This window comes from Megalops cyprinoides, chromosome 20 (assembly GCF_013368585.1).
Source record: "Megalops cyprinoides isolate fMegCyp1 chromosome 20, fMegCyp1.pri, whole genome shotgun sequence".
Classification (NCBI taxonomy): Eukaryota; Metazoa; Chordata; class Actinopteri; order Elopiformes; family Megalopidae; genus Megalops; species Megalops cyprinoides.
Genome location: NC_050602.1, coordinates 7,116,106 through 7,134,840, shown reverse-complemented (window position 1 = coordinate 7,134,840; position 18,735 = coordinate 7,116,106). Strand labels below are relative to the sequence as shown.

The 18,735-nt window shown below is 46.4% G+C and overlaps 1 protein-coding gene across 2 annotated transcripts; it reads left to right on the top strand.

The window, feature by feature from the left end:
- Positions 1-4,490: 4,490 nt before the first annotated feature.
- Positions 4,491-17,080, top strand: samd7 (sterile alpha motif domain containing 7). 2 transcript variants are annotated; one of them, XM_036554661.1, is made up of 10 exons: positions 4,491-4,643; positions 9,255-9,339; positions 10,666-10,803; positions 11,371-11,494; positions 13,206-13,330; positions 14,257-14,335; positions 14,726-15,417; positions 15,738-15,859; positions 15,970-16,080; positions 16,619-17,080. In XM_036554661.1, exons 3-10 carry the CDS (start codon positions 10,701-10,703, stop codon positions 16,856-16,858), a joined length of 1,596 nt encoding a protein of 531 aa, XP_036410554.1. In that variant the 5' UTR covers positions 4,491-4,643; positions 9,255-9,339; positions 10,666-10,700; the 3' UTR covers positions 16,859-17,080. The 2 variants fall into 2 exon arrangements, with proteins under 2 accessions (XP_036410554.1, XP_036410555.1); XM_036554662.1 differs by having other exon boundaries at positions 9,252-9,339.
- Positions 17,081-18,735: the final 1,655 nt, after the last annotated feature.

Sequence of the window (18,735 nt, the reverse complement as noted above, 5' to 3'; positions counted from 1 at the left end):
AGCCAGGGCCTCAGTTTATCATCTGTGAAGTGTTGGCTCCCATAGCACCGTGTCCCTATCACTCTGCCAGAGTATTTGGTCTCTATGGGATCCTGGGGTATGAGCGCCCCCTGCCTGCTGACCCACCAACACCCCATGCAGCAGCAGCCTGTTTTTTTTGGAGGTCCATAACCCAATTAATAACCAACCTCTAACCCCACCCCAGCTTTTAGAAAGGTATGACACAGGAATGCTCAACATATACTGTATATCATAGAACCAGAGAGGTCAGGTCAGATTGGTCATGACTGCATTCTCACCAATGCACTCATGTGTTTCCCATACATCCATGCGAAACAAAAAGAGATTAAAATACTGGCTAAAAAAATCAATGAGCCTTGTTTTGCGCTCCGAATCAGGAAGGTCGTGAGACCTGCAGGGTGCTTTTTCTGCAGGGTGACGGCTTTTCAAACCAGGTGATTTTCCTCTCTGTCCTCTTTGAATAGGCACTTTGAATAAGCCATTTTTATCTGCTAATGTGCTGTCTTTATCTTGTACATTATCTATCTAATGAGCATTGCTGTGGTGTATCAAAGCTTCTTGGAGCATGATGGGCAATATATTTCCACTTTTGGATTGCAAAAGATGCTCTTTCTTTGGAGTCTTTGTTTCACTGGTACTCTCCATATGGCTGTGAGCTTAGTTACATTATTGTGCCAGACTGTTGACAAAAATACTGGATTTGGATTTGGTGCTGGAAGGTTTGCACCATTTCCCATGTATTACAATGTTCCAGACTCTCTACATTTTGATATATGCCAGAACCATGACAGGAGTTTTCAAAACATTTTCATTGCCATGAAGTCATCTATATTCATTATATTCATTTGATCATTCAGTTGGCATATTCATTCTCAGTCTCTTGTGAGCCTGTCATTTTTTTCATTCATTTTTTTCCCTTTCTGAGGTTTTGCCTGGCAGGCCATTGTTGGCCTTCTTATTGTGGACCCACTGTTCCTTACATTGACTGTCAACCCTTTTGAAAAAAAAAAAAAATCATGAATGTTAAATGTTTATCAAGATCCAGAGATTTCTTTAAAAGCTGGAAAAGCGGTCTGAACAAAGAGAGGGTGGCAGACCTTCAAACAGTACATACGGCTGTTCTTTCCCTCTCACCACCCACCCCCCAAAAAATATTTTCAAATTTTCAAATTTCCTGGAAAATGTCAACATTTAAATCTGAAAACAATTCCTGGGAAAAGCGCTTAGCTCCGTTGTCGCGACAGTTTTTGAGCAGTAATACACTGGAGTCTGGGAATTAGGTGACTGTCAGCAATGACAGCTTTAGGTCAGCCCCCCAGGGTAGAATAAAGAACACTTGGAGCTGTTTTAAAGGTTAAATCAGCTCTCATCCCCTTTGCCTCACCGTGACTCTCTAATACACGGCCCAAACAAGGCGAGCATAAATCCTGTTTAAAAAGCTTACTCGCTGAGATTCTTAAATTAGCGGTTTAAATGTCTTAATGCCCTGTATGCTTAATTGTTAAGCACGGCGCAAGTGATTTCCTCTCTTTTTCGTGCTGCCCACTCCCGACTGCTTTTGTTTGCGAGCTGTCTGGATGTTTGTGCGCATTTGGCTGAAACAAAGTGATACTTTTTTTTCCGTCAGTCTGATTGTTTATTTCTCTCCATGTTGTGGGATTAGTTGTAATACTGCTGTACGATACTAAACTATAAATTCACACAACAACAAATCTGGGAGAATTCATTTTGGTCAAAGCCGGGCCTACCATGTGAATTTTTTAAAACGGCCAGGACATAACACACTTTTCTCCGACTTGATTTGATTAACATTCATGAAAATGGCATTTTTGAGGAGGTATTTTTAGGTATTTTAGAAAAATCGTCACAATAAAAAAGATCATGATCATAAGTAACCATTACAATAGGCTCCACCATATGTGAACATAATCCTCATACCCTCCCCCACCCCCAACCCCCGTCTTGACTGCTTCCATCATTGTATCTGGTGCTGCAATTGCTTATTGCATCATATCTGGTGCTACAATTGCTCTTTGCATTATATGCGGTGCTGCATGTTACTTTTGACCCGACCCCGACCCTAATCCATCAGCACATTTTCACCAGGTGATTGCACAGGCCTTTGGCTCAATGAGAACCCCATTCATCTATTCATCACTGAATATCACAGACTTACAGTGGAGGTACAGAAGCAAACCAAATTATGCTGCTGTACCTAACAGGGACGTGCGGTCAGGGGAGGCAGAGTCTCACCTGTAGTACTCCAATGAAAATAGCTGTTACTAATAGTAAAAAGTAAGTAAAAGTAGACATTAAGATTTTTCCATTGTTTTTCCATCTGTGTTATAAATGTCATTTCTGTATGATTCCAATCATTTTTTTTCTAGCCAAAATCGCCAAATTTGCAGAGCTCAGCTGCAAATACAGGGAGAGACAAGAGCCTCCCCCCTAATTGCGCACACCCTCAGAAACTGGGTGGAGCGTGGGCAATAAGCGCGTGCCTGTTACTATTTCTCTGTATGTCACCAATGTAATGTTTGTAGACCCCTTCATTACATGTCCTCGCCTTCCATAGTCTAGGTAACTTATTTCATGTATGTGTATAAAGATATTTAGGCTGGCTGGTCTCATCATAAAACTGCAATGAAAAAGCACTGGGGGAGGTAGCTATCACATCTGCCGCACTGAGGGGGGGGGCGTGTCTTGAGCCCACGTAATTGGTGACGCTCGCTCTCCCTCTACGTTAAGTCCCTGGTCTTGAGCCCACGTAATTGGTGACGCTTTATTGGTCAGACGGAGCGACTTTTAAAACTAAAAGAAAATAAAGAGGACTTCTACAACAAAGTCACTGACATCCTTGTCCAGAAGGATAGGCAAATGGACTTCATTTACAAGACCATGCAATATATATTTTTATTTGTGTTGAATGAGTATGAATAGTGGAACTGCACTGGTAAATAAAATAAAACGTGAATCGAATATGTAACTTACCTGTATGCGTGTGTTAAAGAATGCTGATATGAAATATGAAACATACGGTCGCCTAACCAATAGTCATTGTGCAACCTGCCAATTGAATGGTGAATTTAAGCTACCTCTATCGGGTTCATCTGATACTATCCAGTGCCTCTCCAGCCACTGACCTCACCGCACGTCACTGATACCTAAATGTAGCTTTTTTCCATCTCAAGGCCCGAACACTGATAATACATCTATAATATCGATTCATAATTGATACTATATTGTGTATATGGCTGTGTGCAAACATGCAGATGTGTGTCTGCATGCATGTGTGTGTGTACATGTAAGTGCTTTATATGTGTGTGTGTGTATGTATATATGTGCACTCGTACATGCATGTATGCTCCCAATTCTGCGTGTAAGTGGTATTTGCTCTGGAGTATGGATGTGTTCAGGTGTGCATGTAGAAGACTTTGCGAGTCTTGTGTTTATATATGACTGCATGTATGTGTGTCTATTTTTGTATGTTTGTAAATGTGTATACAGTATTTGTGTGTAAACGCATGCATGCATGAGTTGCGTGTGTACGTGTGTATATTTGTGTGTGTGCATGTGTGCGCATATATGAGGGCCTATGTGTATCTATGTGTGTGTGTGTGTACGCACATACGTGCCTGTTTTTCTGCTTTGGGTGAGACAGCAGCATGCTGACAGACAGCCAGCTCAGCCCTACAGGAGGCCCCCTGTCTTGGTTTCCTCTGGCTGGAAAAGACGAATGGGGAGGTCTGCTCGGCACCACCCAACGGCTGTACACCTAACTATAGACTAATGCTCTTTATCCCCACAGCATTAAAAATATATAATTCTAGGTACTGCGGGGCATACAGTAAGCGGTTTGTAATCACAAACTGTCAGATTAAGAAGTCTGAGGAGATGATCCTGGCAACACATTGAGGAGGATTTTTAGCCAAACGGCCAGCCTCCGCCCAGAGGCCTGAACCTGAACCAGAATCCTGGGTCTGTTTGTTTCTTACCAACAGAGCCTGCTGGAAGAAACAAAACGCAGATAAGATGAACATAGATTAGCGGAAGCAACTGCCATCTTTCTGCAACAGGTGATGTCAGGGTCAAGGGGCCCTGCTCTTTTCCCCCCACGGTTGGAAAAAGAAGCAGAGTATTTAGGCGTCTTACCAACGGCCTTAAGTGCTAACAAGGGATTACTGAGGTAAACGTTGAAAGAGGTTTAGCTCCCACGATTAGGCAGTACTCTTGTAATTACATTTCAGTGCTGCGCCCGGAGTGCGGTTGGAGGAGAGATCATCGTGATGTCAGGAAAGGGAGGGTTTAGTGGAGGAGATAAAGCCAGCTAATGAAGATAACATGAATCTGTATTTAAAGATCTTTTTTAGTTAAGGCATCGGGCTGGCACTGGGACAGCGGGCGTGGTTTTTTTTTCCTCCTCTTCCCCCCCTGGAGTCGTCAAACCGGTACTCCTCGGAGTTTTCTCAGCGGAGCGAAAGTCCTCTCGGTGTGAAAAAGGGGGGTAACCCGGAGTGACGGCGTGGTGGCCGCGCTGCTCTCGGAGCTCGAAGTTGCCCCTGCGTCTTTTCTCCCTCCGGCCGCTCTGTTCCTGCGGCGGTGCTGTCTGCAGGAGGCTGCAGGTGAGTCAGTCAGAGGGCTGTCGGGTCTCGAGGCTCTCCTGCTTCCTGTGCGCTCTGTGATGTGGCTTAGCTCCCCTGCTCCCCCCCTTCTCACCCGTATCTCTCGCTCGCTCTCGTTCTCACTCCCGCTCTCTGCAGCTCTTATCTCAAACACCTCTCTCTTTGTCTTTCACACTCATTCTCTCTCTCTCTGTATCACATATACAGATACATAGCTATATGCGTACATACATCTTCCTCCCTCATGTGTATTTCAGTCGTTCTCTCACTTTGTCTCTATATGTGTATCTATATAGCTTCTTTCTTATCTCCTTATTATCTATGCCTCTCTTCCTCTCTCTGTTGGGGAAATGCCATGCGTGATGTATCTTGCAGCTCTTTCTGTGACGACGTACCTGAGACTCTGTGTGTGTGCGCGCGTGTGTGTGTGTGGGTGCGTGTGGGTCACCTTCGCCCCAGTGAGAGCCTTAGGACGGTTTGTTGTTTGAGTCACGGCACGCATCGGTCCCTCGCTGCCTGGGGCACTCAGAACGGCTTGATAAGCTGCAGGAGCTTTGAATAGCCACAGTTCTCTATGTTGCCACAGAGCCGTATCTGCTCAGTTCCATATTGAATGTTGATTTCAGCATTACCTTTATTTATTACGATAACTACGTCATTACCTTTTGTGCTGCTAGGAAGTCTTGTGTCATACAAATATGAAATGATTTTGGTATTTATGTATGAGGGCTATGCAGGCAATATTGCTCTCCTGGTCTGGATGAACTGTGATGTTCCCCCATAGAGTAAGCACATTTATTGGTTACATGGGGGTCTCTGTACTTACATATTTTGTCTTAATTGATCACTTGTTGTGATCACTTTCCTTTGGAAATTTTTTTTGTCTTTTAAATGTGGAACGCCACTTTCTGGGCCATCTGCATATATGTCCTTCATACCCTTAGCCTGTAGGTCACTCTAGAAGATCTCTGCTGAATGATGAAATGTAAACTGTAAATATGTATTTTTATTTTCTAAAAGGGCTGGTGATATTTGTGTGCATGTTAGGGGTGGAGAAGTCGGTGTTGCTGATCTAATATGTCCTCTTCGGGGCTTGATTTAAGTTGTCAGCAATTTTGCTTTAATTCATTCCTTTAATGAGATTATGGAGCAGCAAATCCGTCAGGCCCAAGCGCTGGTCTTAGCTACGCCTTCACTGATTATGTGCTCTACAGACATCCTTTTACAGGCTGCATCATAGCTTTCGTTTTTGTGCCTTATCCATTTGCACAACTTTTATGCATTGTTCAGCTGTGTACTGCTATCACCGTTACAAGCTTGGTGGCTGAAAAGGGTACTAGTCACGTGTGGGTGTACACCTTATGATGGCAGTTGTTTTTTCAATGATTCCCACACTGGTGTTACGTTACAAAAACGGCAGTAATGATTCAGTACTTATCAGGCTACATGCCTAACCCTACAGAATGCACATTTTGTAAGCTGGTCTGGATATGGGTGTCTGCTTAACAAGCGAAGATAAACATGCAGCATTTTCACAGTGATTTGTGTAAAGCGTCTTGCCCAAGAGTAAAGCGGCACTGCCTCACCCAGGGTTTGAACTTGCGGTCTCCGTATGCAGCACCTTTGTTTCCTTAACCGCTACATACCCTGTTGCTTTTTCGTCACCCCCCTCTCTCTCTATCAGACGGGCACAGACCAGCTCTGGGGGGCAGGGAGGGGGAGGGCATCATTACATGCTTCCCCGAACAGAACTGCTTCTTCTTCTTCATTTTTTTTTTTTTAAGGGCAGTATTACTGTCGGATCGTTTAGCATGGCGCGGCTCCCTCTCGCATAAAAACCAACCCTTGTTGTGGTTCAGCGATGTGTGATGTGTGGATCCAGATCGCACGGCAGGCAGAAATGAAAAACAGCGCCTGTCGCCTGAGGGCCAAATAAACCCCCATCCATTTCCACTTTGGCATGAGTCACACACGCCGCCACCCCCACCGAATGCGTGCAACCTCTGCTCAGGGGGCCACTGCAACCCAGGCCGACCTGTTCCTCCCCGGTCATGTTTGCACAAGCCCTGCTCCTCCTGCCTGATTAATAGGCAGGTGTGAAGAGCTTCACCTGCCGAATCCCGGCTCTCTCATTAGCTTCCTCGCCGTCGGCTAGCTCGCGTTTAACGGCAGGTGTTTTTGGAACAGCCTGCGTGTCCGGTGGGCCGGCGGGGCTGGCCTAGGGGGCTTGGGAAGATGGCGGGGTTGGGGGTGGCAGGCTGGTGGGGTGAACACGACGCTGCTGCGCAAGCTTCGTTCCCGCGATCCCCGGCTCTAAAACTGTTGACGCCTTTCATACAACATCACACTAGAAGCAGGGCCGGCTCTATGGCGGTGCTTAGGGGCGCCCCAGACAGACCTCAGTGCACCCTCAGTTGTCTCCTTATATCCCGATGTCTACATAATATTTATTACATTTTTGTGCCCACCCCAAGTGCACCCCTCTGTATTTTCTCCAGGCACCGAGCCTGACTAGGAGACAGATGGGTACAGAGAGCTGGTTCAGTGTGAGCTCTTGTAAATGCGCACGCACATACATACACAGACACAGATATGACGCACAAGCAGACACACGCGTGTGCACATGCGCAAGAAAAGGGTACACACAGACACACATTGCTTAGAAAGTAGGACTCTTGCTGGCCCTGTCGACATCCACCTGCTCTGCAGACCAGCACAGGTGCACTCATGGCTGCATTAATGACTGTGGGGTGGCGTTCGGGGGGTGGGGGGTGGTTCATGCTGGAGGAAGGGGGCACATGTGTGAGGCGCTTTAATAACCCGATTGCGTCCCAGATTTGTCCCGAGGTGTTTCTGGGACATCTTGGGGTGCTAATGGAGGCTAATAGCATTAGCACTCATGGCGCATTGTCCAGGATGCTTACCGGCAAGGTTTGCTGAGGGTAAAACTCTAAACGCCCGGATTAACTCCAACACATCCCTTTAAAGTGCTGCATAGCCAGGACTTAGCTAATAGGATCTTGGGGGAAGAGGGGGCCTGGATGTGGGTTTGGGCTGGGGGGGGCAGGTGGCAGGCAGCAAGTTTGAGCATGGGGGTCAGCAGATGTTGCTGGCAGACTCCTGGACTAACTGCGGATTAGAGGACTGGGATTAGATGGGTTTCTTAGTGAACCATGGGACAACGAGTAATACACGAGCCGAGGGTGGGGGCGGGGGTAGGGGGGAGTTTGGGGGATGAACTAATTTGGGGGATAATACTTTGCATGGTCAGGAACATTGTCATATGACCACACCCCCCACCCAACAAGACACACATATGCACCCCCACAAAAAGTAAAATATTTCTTGAGAATGGGACCCCAGCATAGTCTTAATCAATGTTTTACCATTTGCAAACATGCTAAAATGAGAAGACGGATAAATGATTGGGCCAATGAAGTGAGAGCAAAGACCAGCAAGAACATGCCCGCTCTGGGAAACGGGTCTTGACTGTCCAGCCTTTGTACCACTCCACATTACACCAATTTAAGTCCACAAGGATCTCATCACTAAATGTACCCTACATCTTTCATAAAGCATGACACCATGGATTACATTGTCATCTTGAGTGTGACCACAAAAGTGTCCCCTGAGAGATTGTGGGCTTTGGGTTCACCTGGGACCCCTTTACCTTAAGGTGTTCTGGGGTGGTGTACTGTTTAGTTTTAATCGTATTAAAACAGTTAGCCCCTGCACAGCTTAATACTATTTTGAAGGTCATCCCTTGTGGGGACATCCTATAAGACTACTGAATATTGTACAGTGCACTTAATCCCATAATGCATTGGCATAATCCAATAGAAAATGGCCTCTCTCAGAGGAGGTATGTGTGTGCTCTCACAGACAGCAAAAAGTTCAAAAGGAAATAAAAATGAAAATCTCTCAGGCTCGTGATTTTGATTTGCTAAATCAGATTTTTTTGTTGTGGTCTCAGCATCAAGGCTGAGGGGATGGGAGGTACAGGAAGTGATCACATCTTTGTGTCACATGCTCCGCCATGTCCCAGACAGACCTCCTGTTCCACAGAGGGGACACGTGCCCCCCCCCCCCCCCCCCCCCCCCCACACATACACACACACACAGACTACATTACATTCATGCAAGCACAATGCCATTCAACACATCATTCTTGTACTAATCTGAAACTAAACGGCCTACAAAACCAAAGATATCAATCGGCACGTTATCGGTACGCAATCGGCAGTGTTGCACGTTAGAACTCTCGACCCTGGGGATGCACTGCGAGTCATTTGCTTGCTCCGGCTCTGCAGGGAGGCTGTGCTGCAGCTCTCTGGCGTGCGTGCGCCGATCGCGATTTTCCACTGCGCTGCAGCGCATCAGAGCAGGGACTTTCCGCAGACGGGACCTCCTGTTCCTGTGGGGCAATGCGCGTCTCTTCAGCTCCTCCTCAGAGCCAGAGCTGAACGCGAGACAAGCCGCGCTGACAGGAGCTCCTCTTAACCTGTCTCTCTCTCTCTCTCTCTCTCTCTGTCTCTCTCTCCCCGTTTTATGTCTCACCCCCCCCCTCTCTCTACCCCTTCCCGCCCCTGCCCCTGTGGCATGGGAAAGCAGACAGACCAACAAACACACAGACAGACCGACTACCTTGAAAAAAGTGTGAAGAGCCGAGGAGAAGACATCTTCAAGGACCCTGCAGGTACAGCACGACTGACATTTTTTCTTCCTCGCCGAGTCTGGCTCTCTCTCGGGCCTTCACACCAGCGAAGTTTCACTATGAGTGTTCAAAGAGCACGGCGTTAAGTCTCTCTCTGGCTCGGACTGAGCGTGCGTTTGCCACGGCCTGGCACCTGTGGTTGCCCTTGTTACCCACAGGGTTTAAGCAGCAGATTAAACACTGACAGACGCAGCTGATCTCGTTACCCACCTTGAAGAATGCAGGTACTGCTGCCACATTCTTGCATCGGCTCTGACAGCAGGAGTCGAGAGGAGAAAGGGGTGCGTGCCCTGTTAGATTTTCACGGTCTGTCATCGCTTTTCATGGATGCCGCAAGTAAAAATCACATAGCCCGGGTTCGAATTCGATGAAGTGTCATTCACGTTTCTGAAGGTAAAGCAGTCTTGCAAATGTCTGGATATTACGAGGAGTGAGAGTAAATATTATAACACAATTACTGTGTTTGCTAGTTTCCAGTTCACGAAACATTGTTTGTTGTCTGCTTCTATGACAAAATATTTGCAATCCAAATACGATTTTTTAAAAAATAATATATGTTACATATGTATACATATTTATAAAAATCTGAACTTTTGCATACATGTTATGATAATTACACAATAATTGATATATACGGTTCTTTATTATGTGCAGCATATTTTGAGATTATTCGTAAAATGTTCCTCAAATTTTAGATTTAAGACTTTAAGATATTGCATTTTTTGTACGGGCACACTGTGAAATCAGATGCTGGATTTCCTGTTATGTCGGTTACGCACTCTTTTCATCCTGCACTATTGTCATTGTCATTACATTATAGTCTCCTGGGGGTAATGAGTTAATACATATAGGAAGTAGAGCAGACTGGATATCCTCCATAGTGTCTGGTACTGCTGTTGAGTTGGTGTGTACAGGTAGAGATGTGCAATATGCTGGTAGCCCATTGTGGAAACACTGACAAATGTTATCGGGGCTCCACCTAGTGGTGCAGTAAGTAAGTGCCAGAGGCTTTGTGTTCAACTTGAACTTCAACTATTTTAAACCAAGTAAATATGAAACACTTTAGATTTGCTAACTAATGTAACAACCTATTACAGTCAATATGTCAATAAAATTACAATATTTTCCAAATTCTGTTGTTATTCAGTTGCTCTGGTCAGGTACATGAAGATATGAGGTAAAGTGTTGATTTATTATAGAACGCAGCTGAAGATGCCCTTGAAATCAGCTAGTAACAAATGTGTGCATGCTTGCGTGTGTGTGCGCGCATGTGTGTGTTTGTGTGTGTGTGTGGCTTTCTCCACACAGAAACTACACGCCAGGTGTAGAGCCGCGGTTGTGTCATGACCCCCCGGGAGCACCTGAGGAAGATGACTGCTTTGGGGGAGCAGGGACCTCTCGATGAGAAGCACTGGTACCGCCTGGTCAACGGGATGTCTGCGGGGGGTAAGCCCTCTCCCTGACTAAAATTAAAGAAACAAAAGAGAGGACGGCTGAGAGGAAACAAAATTGTGCTGCTGGACTGTGATGCTGTGAGAATGTGTGAGTGTCAGGCTGTGTGGGTGTGAGGCTGTGCGAGTGAGAGGATGTATTAACTGTGTGTGTGTTAGGATGTGTTACCTGTGTATGTTAGCTGTGTTACCTGTGTCAGCTGTGTGGGTGTGAGGATGTGTGAAACTGTATGAGTGTGAAGGTGTATTAGCTGTGTGTGTGAAGCTGTATGAGTGTGAGGATGTATTAGCTGTGTGTCTGTTAGCTGTGTTAGCTGTATAAGTGTGAGGCTGTATTAGCTGTGTGTGTGTTAGCTGAGTTAGCATGTGTGAGTGTGAGGATGTATTAGCTGTGTGTGTGTTAGCTGTGTTAGCTGTGTGTCTGTTAGCTGTGTTAGCTCTGTTAGCTGTGTGAGTGTGAGGATGTATTAGCTGTGTGTGTGTTAGCTGTGTGAGTGGGAGGATGCATACAGCTCTGCCTCCCAGCCCTTCTGTAAGCATGGTGTCTGTGCTTATCGGGCAGAGCTGCGGCAGAGGCAGGAGCTGCTGATGAGGAATCAGATGGCCATGGCCCCCCAGCTCCTGGCCCAGGGTCAGCAGCGCCTGCAGGGCGTCCCGGCCCAGTTTGAGCCTCGCTTCATGGACCGGTGAGCTCCCCATCGCCCCTCCCTTTACCCCCGCCGCTGTAGCGACGAGCATGACTGGGAGGCATCTCCTCTGTTCTTCTCTTTTATACTCTCCTCATCTCTCTTTTACTCTCTTATGCTTCTCTCTCTATCCCTCTTTCCGACTATCTCTAATTCCCTCTCTTACAGTCTGTTGCTCTTTCCTTCTCTCCTCTCTTTCCCTCTTTCTATCACTGCCTCTCTCAACCCCTTTCTCCTTCCCTCCTTCTCTCCTCTTCTCTTCCTATCTCTCTCCATCTGCCCCTCTCTCTCTGGGTGCTTCCTCATTACACTCTGTTTTGTACTGTTCCTTTAATTGATTCCAGAGGTGGTGAATCAGTGCTGTTTGCTATCAGCGTGGAAAGTCTAGCCGTGTTCAAACGTGGGTGCAGATCAAGCGATACGTGGCGCGTTCCTTTCGTGTAAGCAGAGCTCTGTGTTCACTGATCCTTCCAAAGAATTCTCAGCATCTCTAAGCTTCCAGCTGCTGGTTTACACGTTCATGTCCACAAACAGCCAAAAAGCATACAATTTCTCTTTCACTCAACCTCCTTCTCCTGCTCACTTTCCTATATTCATTTTTTTTCCACACAAACAAACAACTCTTCCTCCTGCGCCCACACAGGCAGATGTGTCACTTGTTGCTAACAGTGATGTGTCTGCAGGATTCTGAGCATCCAGCTCTTGTAGAAGGAGCACTTCCTGCCCGGTGTCACATTTCACAGTCCTGCCCAACCTACACTCTGGAGCTGTTCGCCAAAGCCCTCCAGAACTGGTCCCTCTACGGTTTTGGTCTGGTTTATCCAGAAAACGGCAGTGAAGTGGAGGACTGCTCTCCGGTGCGAGCCGGAAGAAGGGGCTGGCGAAAAGAGCCTTGTCTCACACATTCTCTCGACACACAACATGCTGCGTGAAGCAATGGGGGGAGAGGGGGATGGGGGCGTCAGGCGTGCTTCTTCACTTTGGTGAGGGTGCTGAGGTGAAAAGTAACAGCTCCCACGGTGCGTGGGAGTCTTGCGCTCGTCTACGGTCCAATAGCGGTCCTGCAGTGGTTGTGCCCCGCGTGGGCGGCCCTGTGGTCTGTACCGTCTGTGGCTTTGTGTTTCCAGGGCTGCTTCTGAAGCGGCCCTGCAGCGGCTCAGCAGAGCGCCGTTTGAGCACGTCTCCTGCTCCATTGTCGAATAGCAGGCCCGGGTCTGCCTGTGCTGGATTTTCAAAGGTGGGGCAGGAAGTCGGTGGTTGAGCATTTGCAAACATTTCAATCACAAGTGGAACATTAGCAAATGCGCAACCATCCCGCTTCCTATCCAGACTCAGTACTTCCTGTTTGTCACTGTAGCACAGTTTCTGAATAAACCATGTTAAGTCAGGTAAAGACCTGCAAGGAGGACAAATTAGACCTCTTTTATGCTAGTCTGTGCTTATAGTTATATTCCGTACTGACAATTGAATCTATTGATTTTTGGTCATGAACTGCATTATAAAGTCCAACACATTTAAAGAGCACCTAGGGTCAGTCTCTTGTATTTCAGTTTGCAAAGTATTTTCAACTGCCGGGGAGCTTAGCATAAACCCTATGTAAAGAGACCATGAGTATTTGAATATCAAAACAGTCTTTGGTTGGACAAACCACCAATCTGATTCCCCTTGAAATGAAAAATGGCTGATGTGTCCCAACAATTTTCATCCCCAGGGAGCTGGTGGCCCCCTCTGAGATGGTGCCCACTGATGCCCGGCAGATCCACATGGGGCCCCACCTTGGCCCGCCCCTGCCCCCCCACTCCAATGTAATGCCCACCAGAGGATTCCCTGGGGGAGGTGAGCCAGTACCCCAATGCACTGGGTGGGCTAAGCCAGCTATTTCTCAGTTTGCTGAGTTTCACACTTTCAGAAGCGGGAGGTACAGGCAAATCCATACCCAGAACCATACCTCTCTGTAGATTTCTCTTCTCAAATGGCAAAAGCAAAATGGGTTAAGTACTGGGATGGGAGACCCCTGGGGAAAGCCAGGGTCCTATATTGTTACTGATCCAGTATGGGGCAGCCTTCCCCCTGGACTAATAGGAGTGAAAAGTAGGGACAGTGTGCTGTTGGAGATGCCCTCTTTTGTATGAGACAATCAATTTAAGTTGTCACTCATGGTAGTCATTATAGCTCCCTTGGTGTTCCTTTGTGGCCTGGTCAAATCCCCAGTCTGGCCATCTAATCATTCCCCAGTGTAGTGATCTCAATAAATCCCTCCCCAGTAGTGAGTGGTTATTATAATTATCAGTAATTAAACAAGAATGGCCGTAGAGATTATGTGTGTGGATATGCACTTACTGCTGAAAGATAATGTCACTGTGATGCACACTTTAATGTGGAACAGACATTCCTATTTACGTCATGTTTTAATTAGCAGACAGTCTTATCCCTGGTCAATTACATAAGGCTTATCTCTGCATGGTATCTGTTTCTAAAACCGAAGCCAATTCTGAAGAAAGTCCCATGAAGCGCTTTGTTCAAGGGCATAGTAACACTCACACCTAGCAAAGTCTTGATCACTAGCACCTAACTACAGCTCCACTGTGTAATACCTACATTTTCTCAGACAGTTTTTCTCATAATTTTTCTCATACAAGCTACTAGTCCAACATTTCCCATTCACTGCATTAATCAAATATGAATAAATTAATATTAAGCAGCTATAATGATTGTGATCCTGTCTCCATCTGTGTGTGCGTATGTCACTCGTCTGTTTCCAGGATATGGTTTCCTGCCCTCAGAACCCATGGAGACGGTTGCCCGGAGACAGGAGATGCTTCACAAGCAGAGCATAGCCAGGTATTAGCCCCTGTTTATACTTCAGTTATCATGTGAGAGGTGTTACACACAAAACACAGGTGCGCTAACACACAGGGATCAACCCACAAAGCTGCTGGAGTTTACCAGGGTAATGTCTTGCTCAAGTATTGTTCCTTTGATATTAAATACCATACTGCTGGCTCTGACTACACTCCATCCGTTTCTATACTGATACTGATACCACCTATCACATACATATTTTCTCGGAGAGTTCGAGAACAGCTTGCCTCAGTTTCACACTATTTATAAATAGTTGGGGGATTTTTTTCCAGTTTGACATAAAAAAATGTTTTAGATTTTTTCCAGCATATCCACAGTATTTCAGGATAGACCCCGCAGCAACTGAATGCTTGTGTTTTCCATGTCCAGAATGGAGATGAACGCAATACTGCACCAGAAGGAGCTGGAGAGTGCCCATCAGAAGGGGCTTATGGGTATTGAGTCCCCCGTGATGTTCCAGGGGATCCCCCCAAACGGCATGGTTTTCAGAGGGCGCCAGCGGCTCCCCGAAGGGCACCTCCCCAGCGATGTCTTCGTCCACCGCACCACGCTGGAGGACCTGCAGGCCAACAGCCTCCTCATGTCTGCCAGCCCCTACCCACCAATCAGCACGCTGCAGAGGGAGAGGGGACGGCGGGCCAGCAGGAGGGTGACCAATCACAAGAGCGCAGACAGCAACGCCCCCGGTTCCAAGGGCCAATCGGAAGACAAGAGCGTGGAGCAGAGCCCGGGGGCTTCGGGAGAGGAAAAGGAGGTGGAAGGGAAAGGCGAGTCAGGCAGCGAGACCGCGAGTAAACCAGACCTGACGAAAATGGACGCCGACCTGCCGTCCGGCAGCAGCAAGCCCTACAAGGACTGCGAGTCGGGACTGCGCAAGAATGGCATCATCAGCCAGGATGGATGTGCTGATGGCACGAGCCTCTCTGCGGGCGCCGGGGACAAAGACATGCCCAACCCCTGCTCAACTTTCCACGACAAGTTTCTCTACCCCTCCTCTTCTGCCCAGCTCTCCAACATGCCTTACATGTTCCCGGTTCCAGGCAGCGGACTCCTGCCTCCTGGTGAGTTGGATATGAAAACCAGCGGCAGCATGAGCTCCCATTTGCATTAGCGCTGTCTTCAGCGCTTTCTTTAGTTCTTTTTCACTTTCGGCATTCTGTATGCCAAAGGCACACCAGGTCCAACCAGCTGCCCACTGATAACTCTAAATGATTTTCATGACTGCATTTTCAAGATATATATCCATTTCAAGATACAAACACACACACGTGTATATATGTGTGTATGTGTGTGTATATAAATATGCTTACACATATTTACATGCAGACAGAGCAAGACTGGCCGACAGATTTTTTTGATTTTGTACATTATTTTCCATCAGGGCCCAACAGTGTTTTTCTCAATGGCGAAGACATGTCGTCTGTTGAGGACATTCGGAAGTGGACAGTGGAGGACGTCTACAACTTCGTCAACAACATCCCCAGCTGCTCCGAGTACGCTCAGGTACATGCCGCCCCCTCCGGCCGCGCCGGCCTCTCTGGCGTCGTTCGCCCTGAAGCAGGTGATGTGGCAGAGGGAGAGAGCCTCACTGTCACGACGGTTGTTCTTCGCAGACGTTCAAGGATCACATGATCGACGGGGAGACTCTGCCCCTTCTCACAGAGGAGCACCTCCTGGACACGCTCAGCATGAAGCTGGGCCCAGCGCTCAAGGTCCGATCCCAGGTACGAGAGAAGGCCAGCAGCACAAAGAGCAGCGCAGGGAGACATGTTACAATAGATAAGATAGCCACAACAGCAAGCTCCAGCATATCCCCCTACAGCTGAAATACTCTAATAATTCTAATGAGCATACACTGTATGTATACCTCCTAAAGGGCAATGCCAGCATCCAGTACTCAGTAAATACAAGGGCAGTAAGAACCATTCACTGAATATGGGTCACCTTTTCATGAAAGTACAAATTATGAGTTTACCTAGCAATAATCATTCAAGGTGAGTATTTAATAGTTTCTTGCATTTAATTTGAAACTTGCTAGGGAAAGTCTGCTTGTATTTTAAGACAAATCCCAGAAGTAAATGTTAGCACTTACCTTGTCAATAGACTTCACACAATCAGTTGGTATACACAATAATTGGTACATCCAGCCAAAAGCTCTCCTTCAATCATATTTATTCCTCCAACCACCCTGAGTGTCTCTGGGCATTGTCCGGATGGTTTTCTAACTGCAGTTTGTGTAATACCGATGCTGCTGCATTGCAGGTGTCCCGGCGAATGGGCAGCATGTTCTACATGATGAACCTGCCGCTCGCCGCCGCCGCCCTGCAGACCAACCCGGAGAAGGCGGGCGACCGCTCGTCGGAGGTCAGCTCCCCCCTCAACTGCAACAGCGTGGAGCTGCTGGGGAGCCCGTGCACCAGGGATATGGAGAGCGCCAAGCCCCCTGAGCAGGCGCCCATGATGGACAACCCCACCCCGCAGTCCACGGTGGAAACCGCCTGAGCTGCGTGGGATCCCACGCGGATCAGGGGGGACTCAGACTGTCACTATCAGCCAAAAACGGCTGCTTTTTGCTGTGCCCCACTGCATTTCCTATACTGCACTCAGGTTTACCCTTTTCACAAGAAAGTACATAATAAACTGGCACACAAGCCTTTTCAAAGGGACACATGTGAGCATTGGTTCTACCATGCAAACTTGGAATGAGCCAGTGAAGGGGGGGGGGGGGGGTACAGCAGTTTTTCTAGTAGCATTCTACATAAAAAGTAAAATTCCCATATCCCCAATAGACATATCAGATGTGCAGATGTGCTGAGGAAAAGCAAACACACAGGACAAACAAAAAAAGATTAATGCACTGTAGGAGAGGCTTCAATTTTTTTCCCTCTCAAATGTTAATGAACAGGCTGTGTTGAGCTGTGTGCGCTGTACAAGGGAAGGCACATGCTGTGTTTTTGTAACATATGGTTTTATTATTAATGTTTGTGATAAACTGTTTTTTTTTCTATGCAATCCAAAGGGCTGGACTGATTGTTGCAGTCTCTGCTATTCTTGTGTATCATTATCATCATCATCATCATCACCACCACAACCATGATCATAGTCACAGTATGAATAATTCATTATTTATGTATAACACTTTTGATCTTATCTCAACACACTTTACAAAAAGAGAAAGGGTTTAAGGTCCAACAGCAGTGCTTCATGGGAATGTCATTTAAAAACAGGAAAAGCCAAACATGGATATCAGCAAATGTTAACTCTAATGCTTTTATTTCCAAACTTTGTATGATTTGTCTTTTTATCATAAAGTGTAAAGATGACTAGACAAGAATGTGAACAGCTGTAGCTGTAGTATGAGAATATTTATTCACAATTCATAAGCCTGGCTACAAAGGAACCTCAAAAGGAAGACCAGACCAGACAGCCTGCAGATATGGTATGACAGGATTGGGTAGGTATTAATGTTCACATTAAGTTAGTTACAGGAAAACAAGATTGATTTTGTGTACCATGAAGCATTAATAGGATGGAGGATAATAATGCAATAATACAATCTGCAAATACGTTCCATAAAAATATAATTTCACTAACAATTGACACAGCGGGGAGGAAAATCAATTCAATATGATCCATAGATCCAGACTGTCAAAACAAACTTCTGGTTAGATCGCATTTGAAAGCTTTTCTTCATCTGTAGAGTAATCTCCCTTTTCCTGGAAAACAAACACGAAGCAAAGCAAGGCAGCCAAAAAAGAAAGTTCTCCTCCAAGATTCCCAAAGGAAACGTTTCATAAAAATCCCTTAAAGGGACGCAACGGAACCAAAATAAACCGAGTCCTCTCCAACGAGGTCATGAACGTAAAACAGCCACCGCACCCCTGTCATCCACAAAATAACGACCTCTCTCCCGTGAGTGTCCGGCAAGAAGAAAGGTCCTCAACTCAGCATTTTCACCGAAGAATGTGTCAGGGAAGGAGGCGAACTGCTTGATGGGCTTACACAATGACACCAACATTAACATGATTATTAATTCTACCACTTGGTATTAATTTCTGCATTGAGTTCATAAGGTTAATACATTTACATTTAAGCGTCTACTAAATGAATATGTGTAAATGTTAATAAGTATTGCTTTGCATACTGAATATAAGGCTAAATATTGTTTTGTACATTGAAGCCTTGCAAATATTCCTTCTCAACGCACCGTAATTTTTCCATTATTTAATAAAAGTCTACAAGTGAAATTTGCAAATGATACCAACATAAAACACGTACACGTGCAGGCAAGTAACCGCCGAATGAGTGCAACTACCCTTACATAACCTTGTGGCCACGGTGATGATAGGTAGCTGATGATAAGATATGCACAGTGAAGA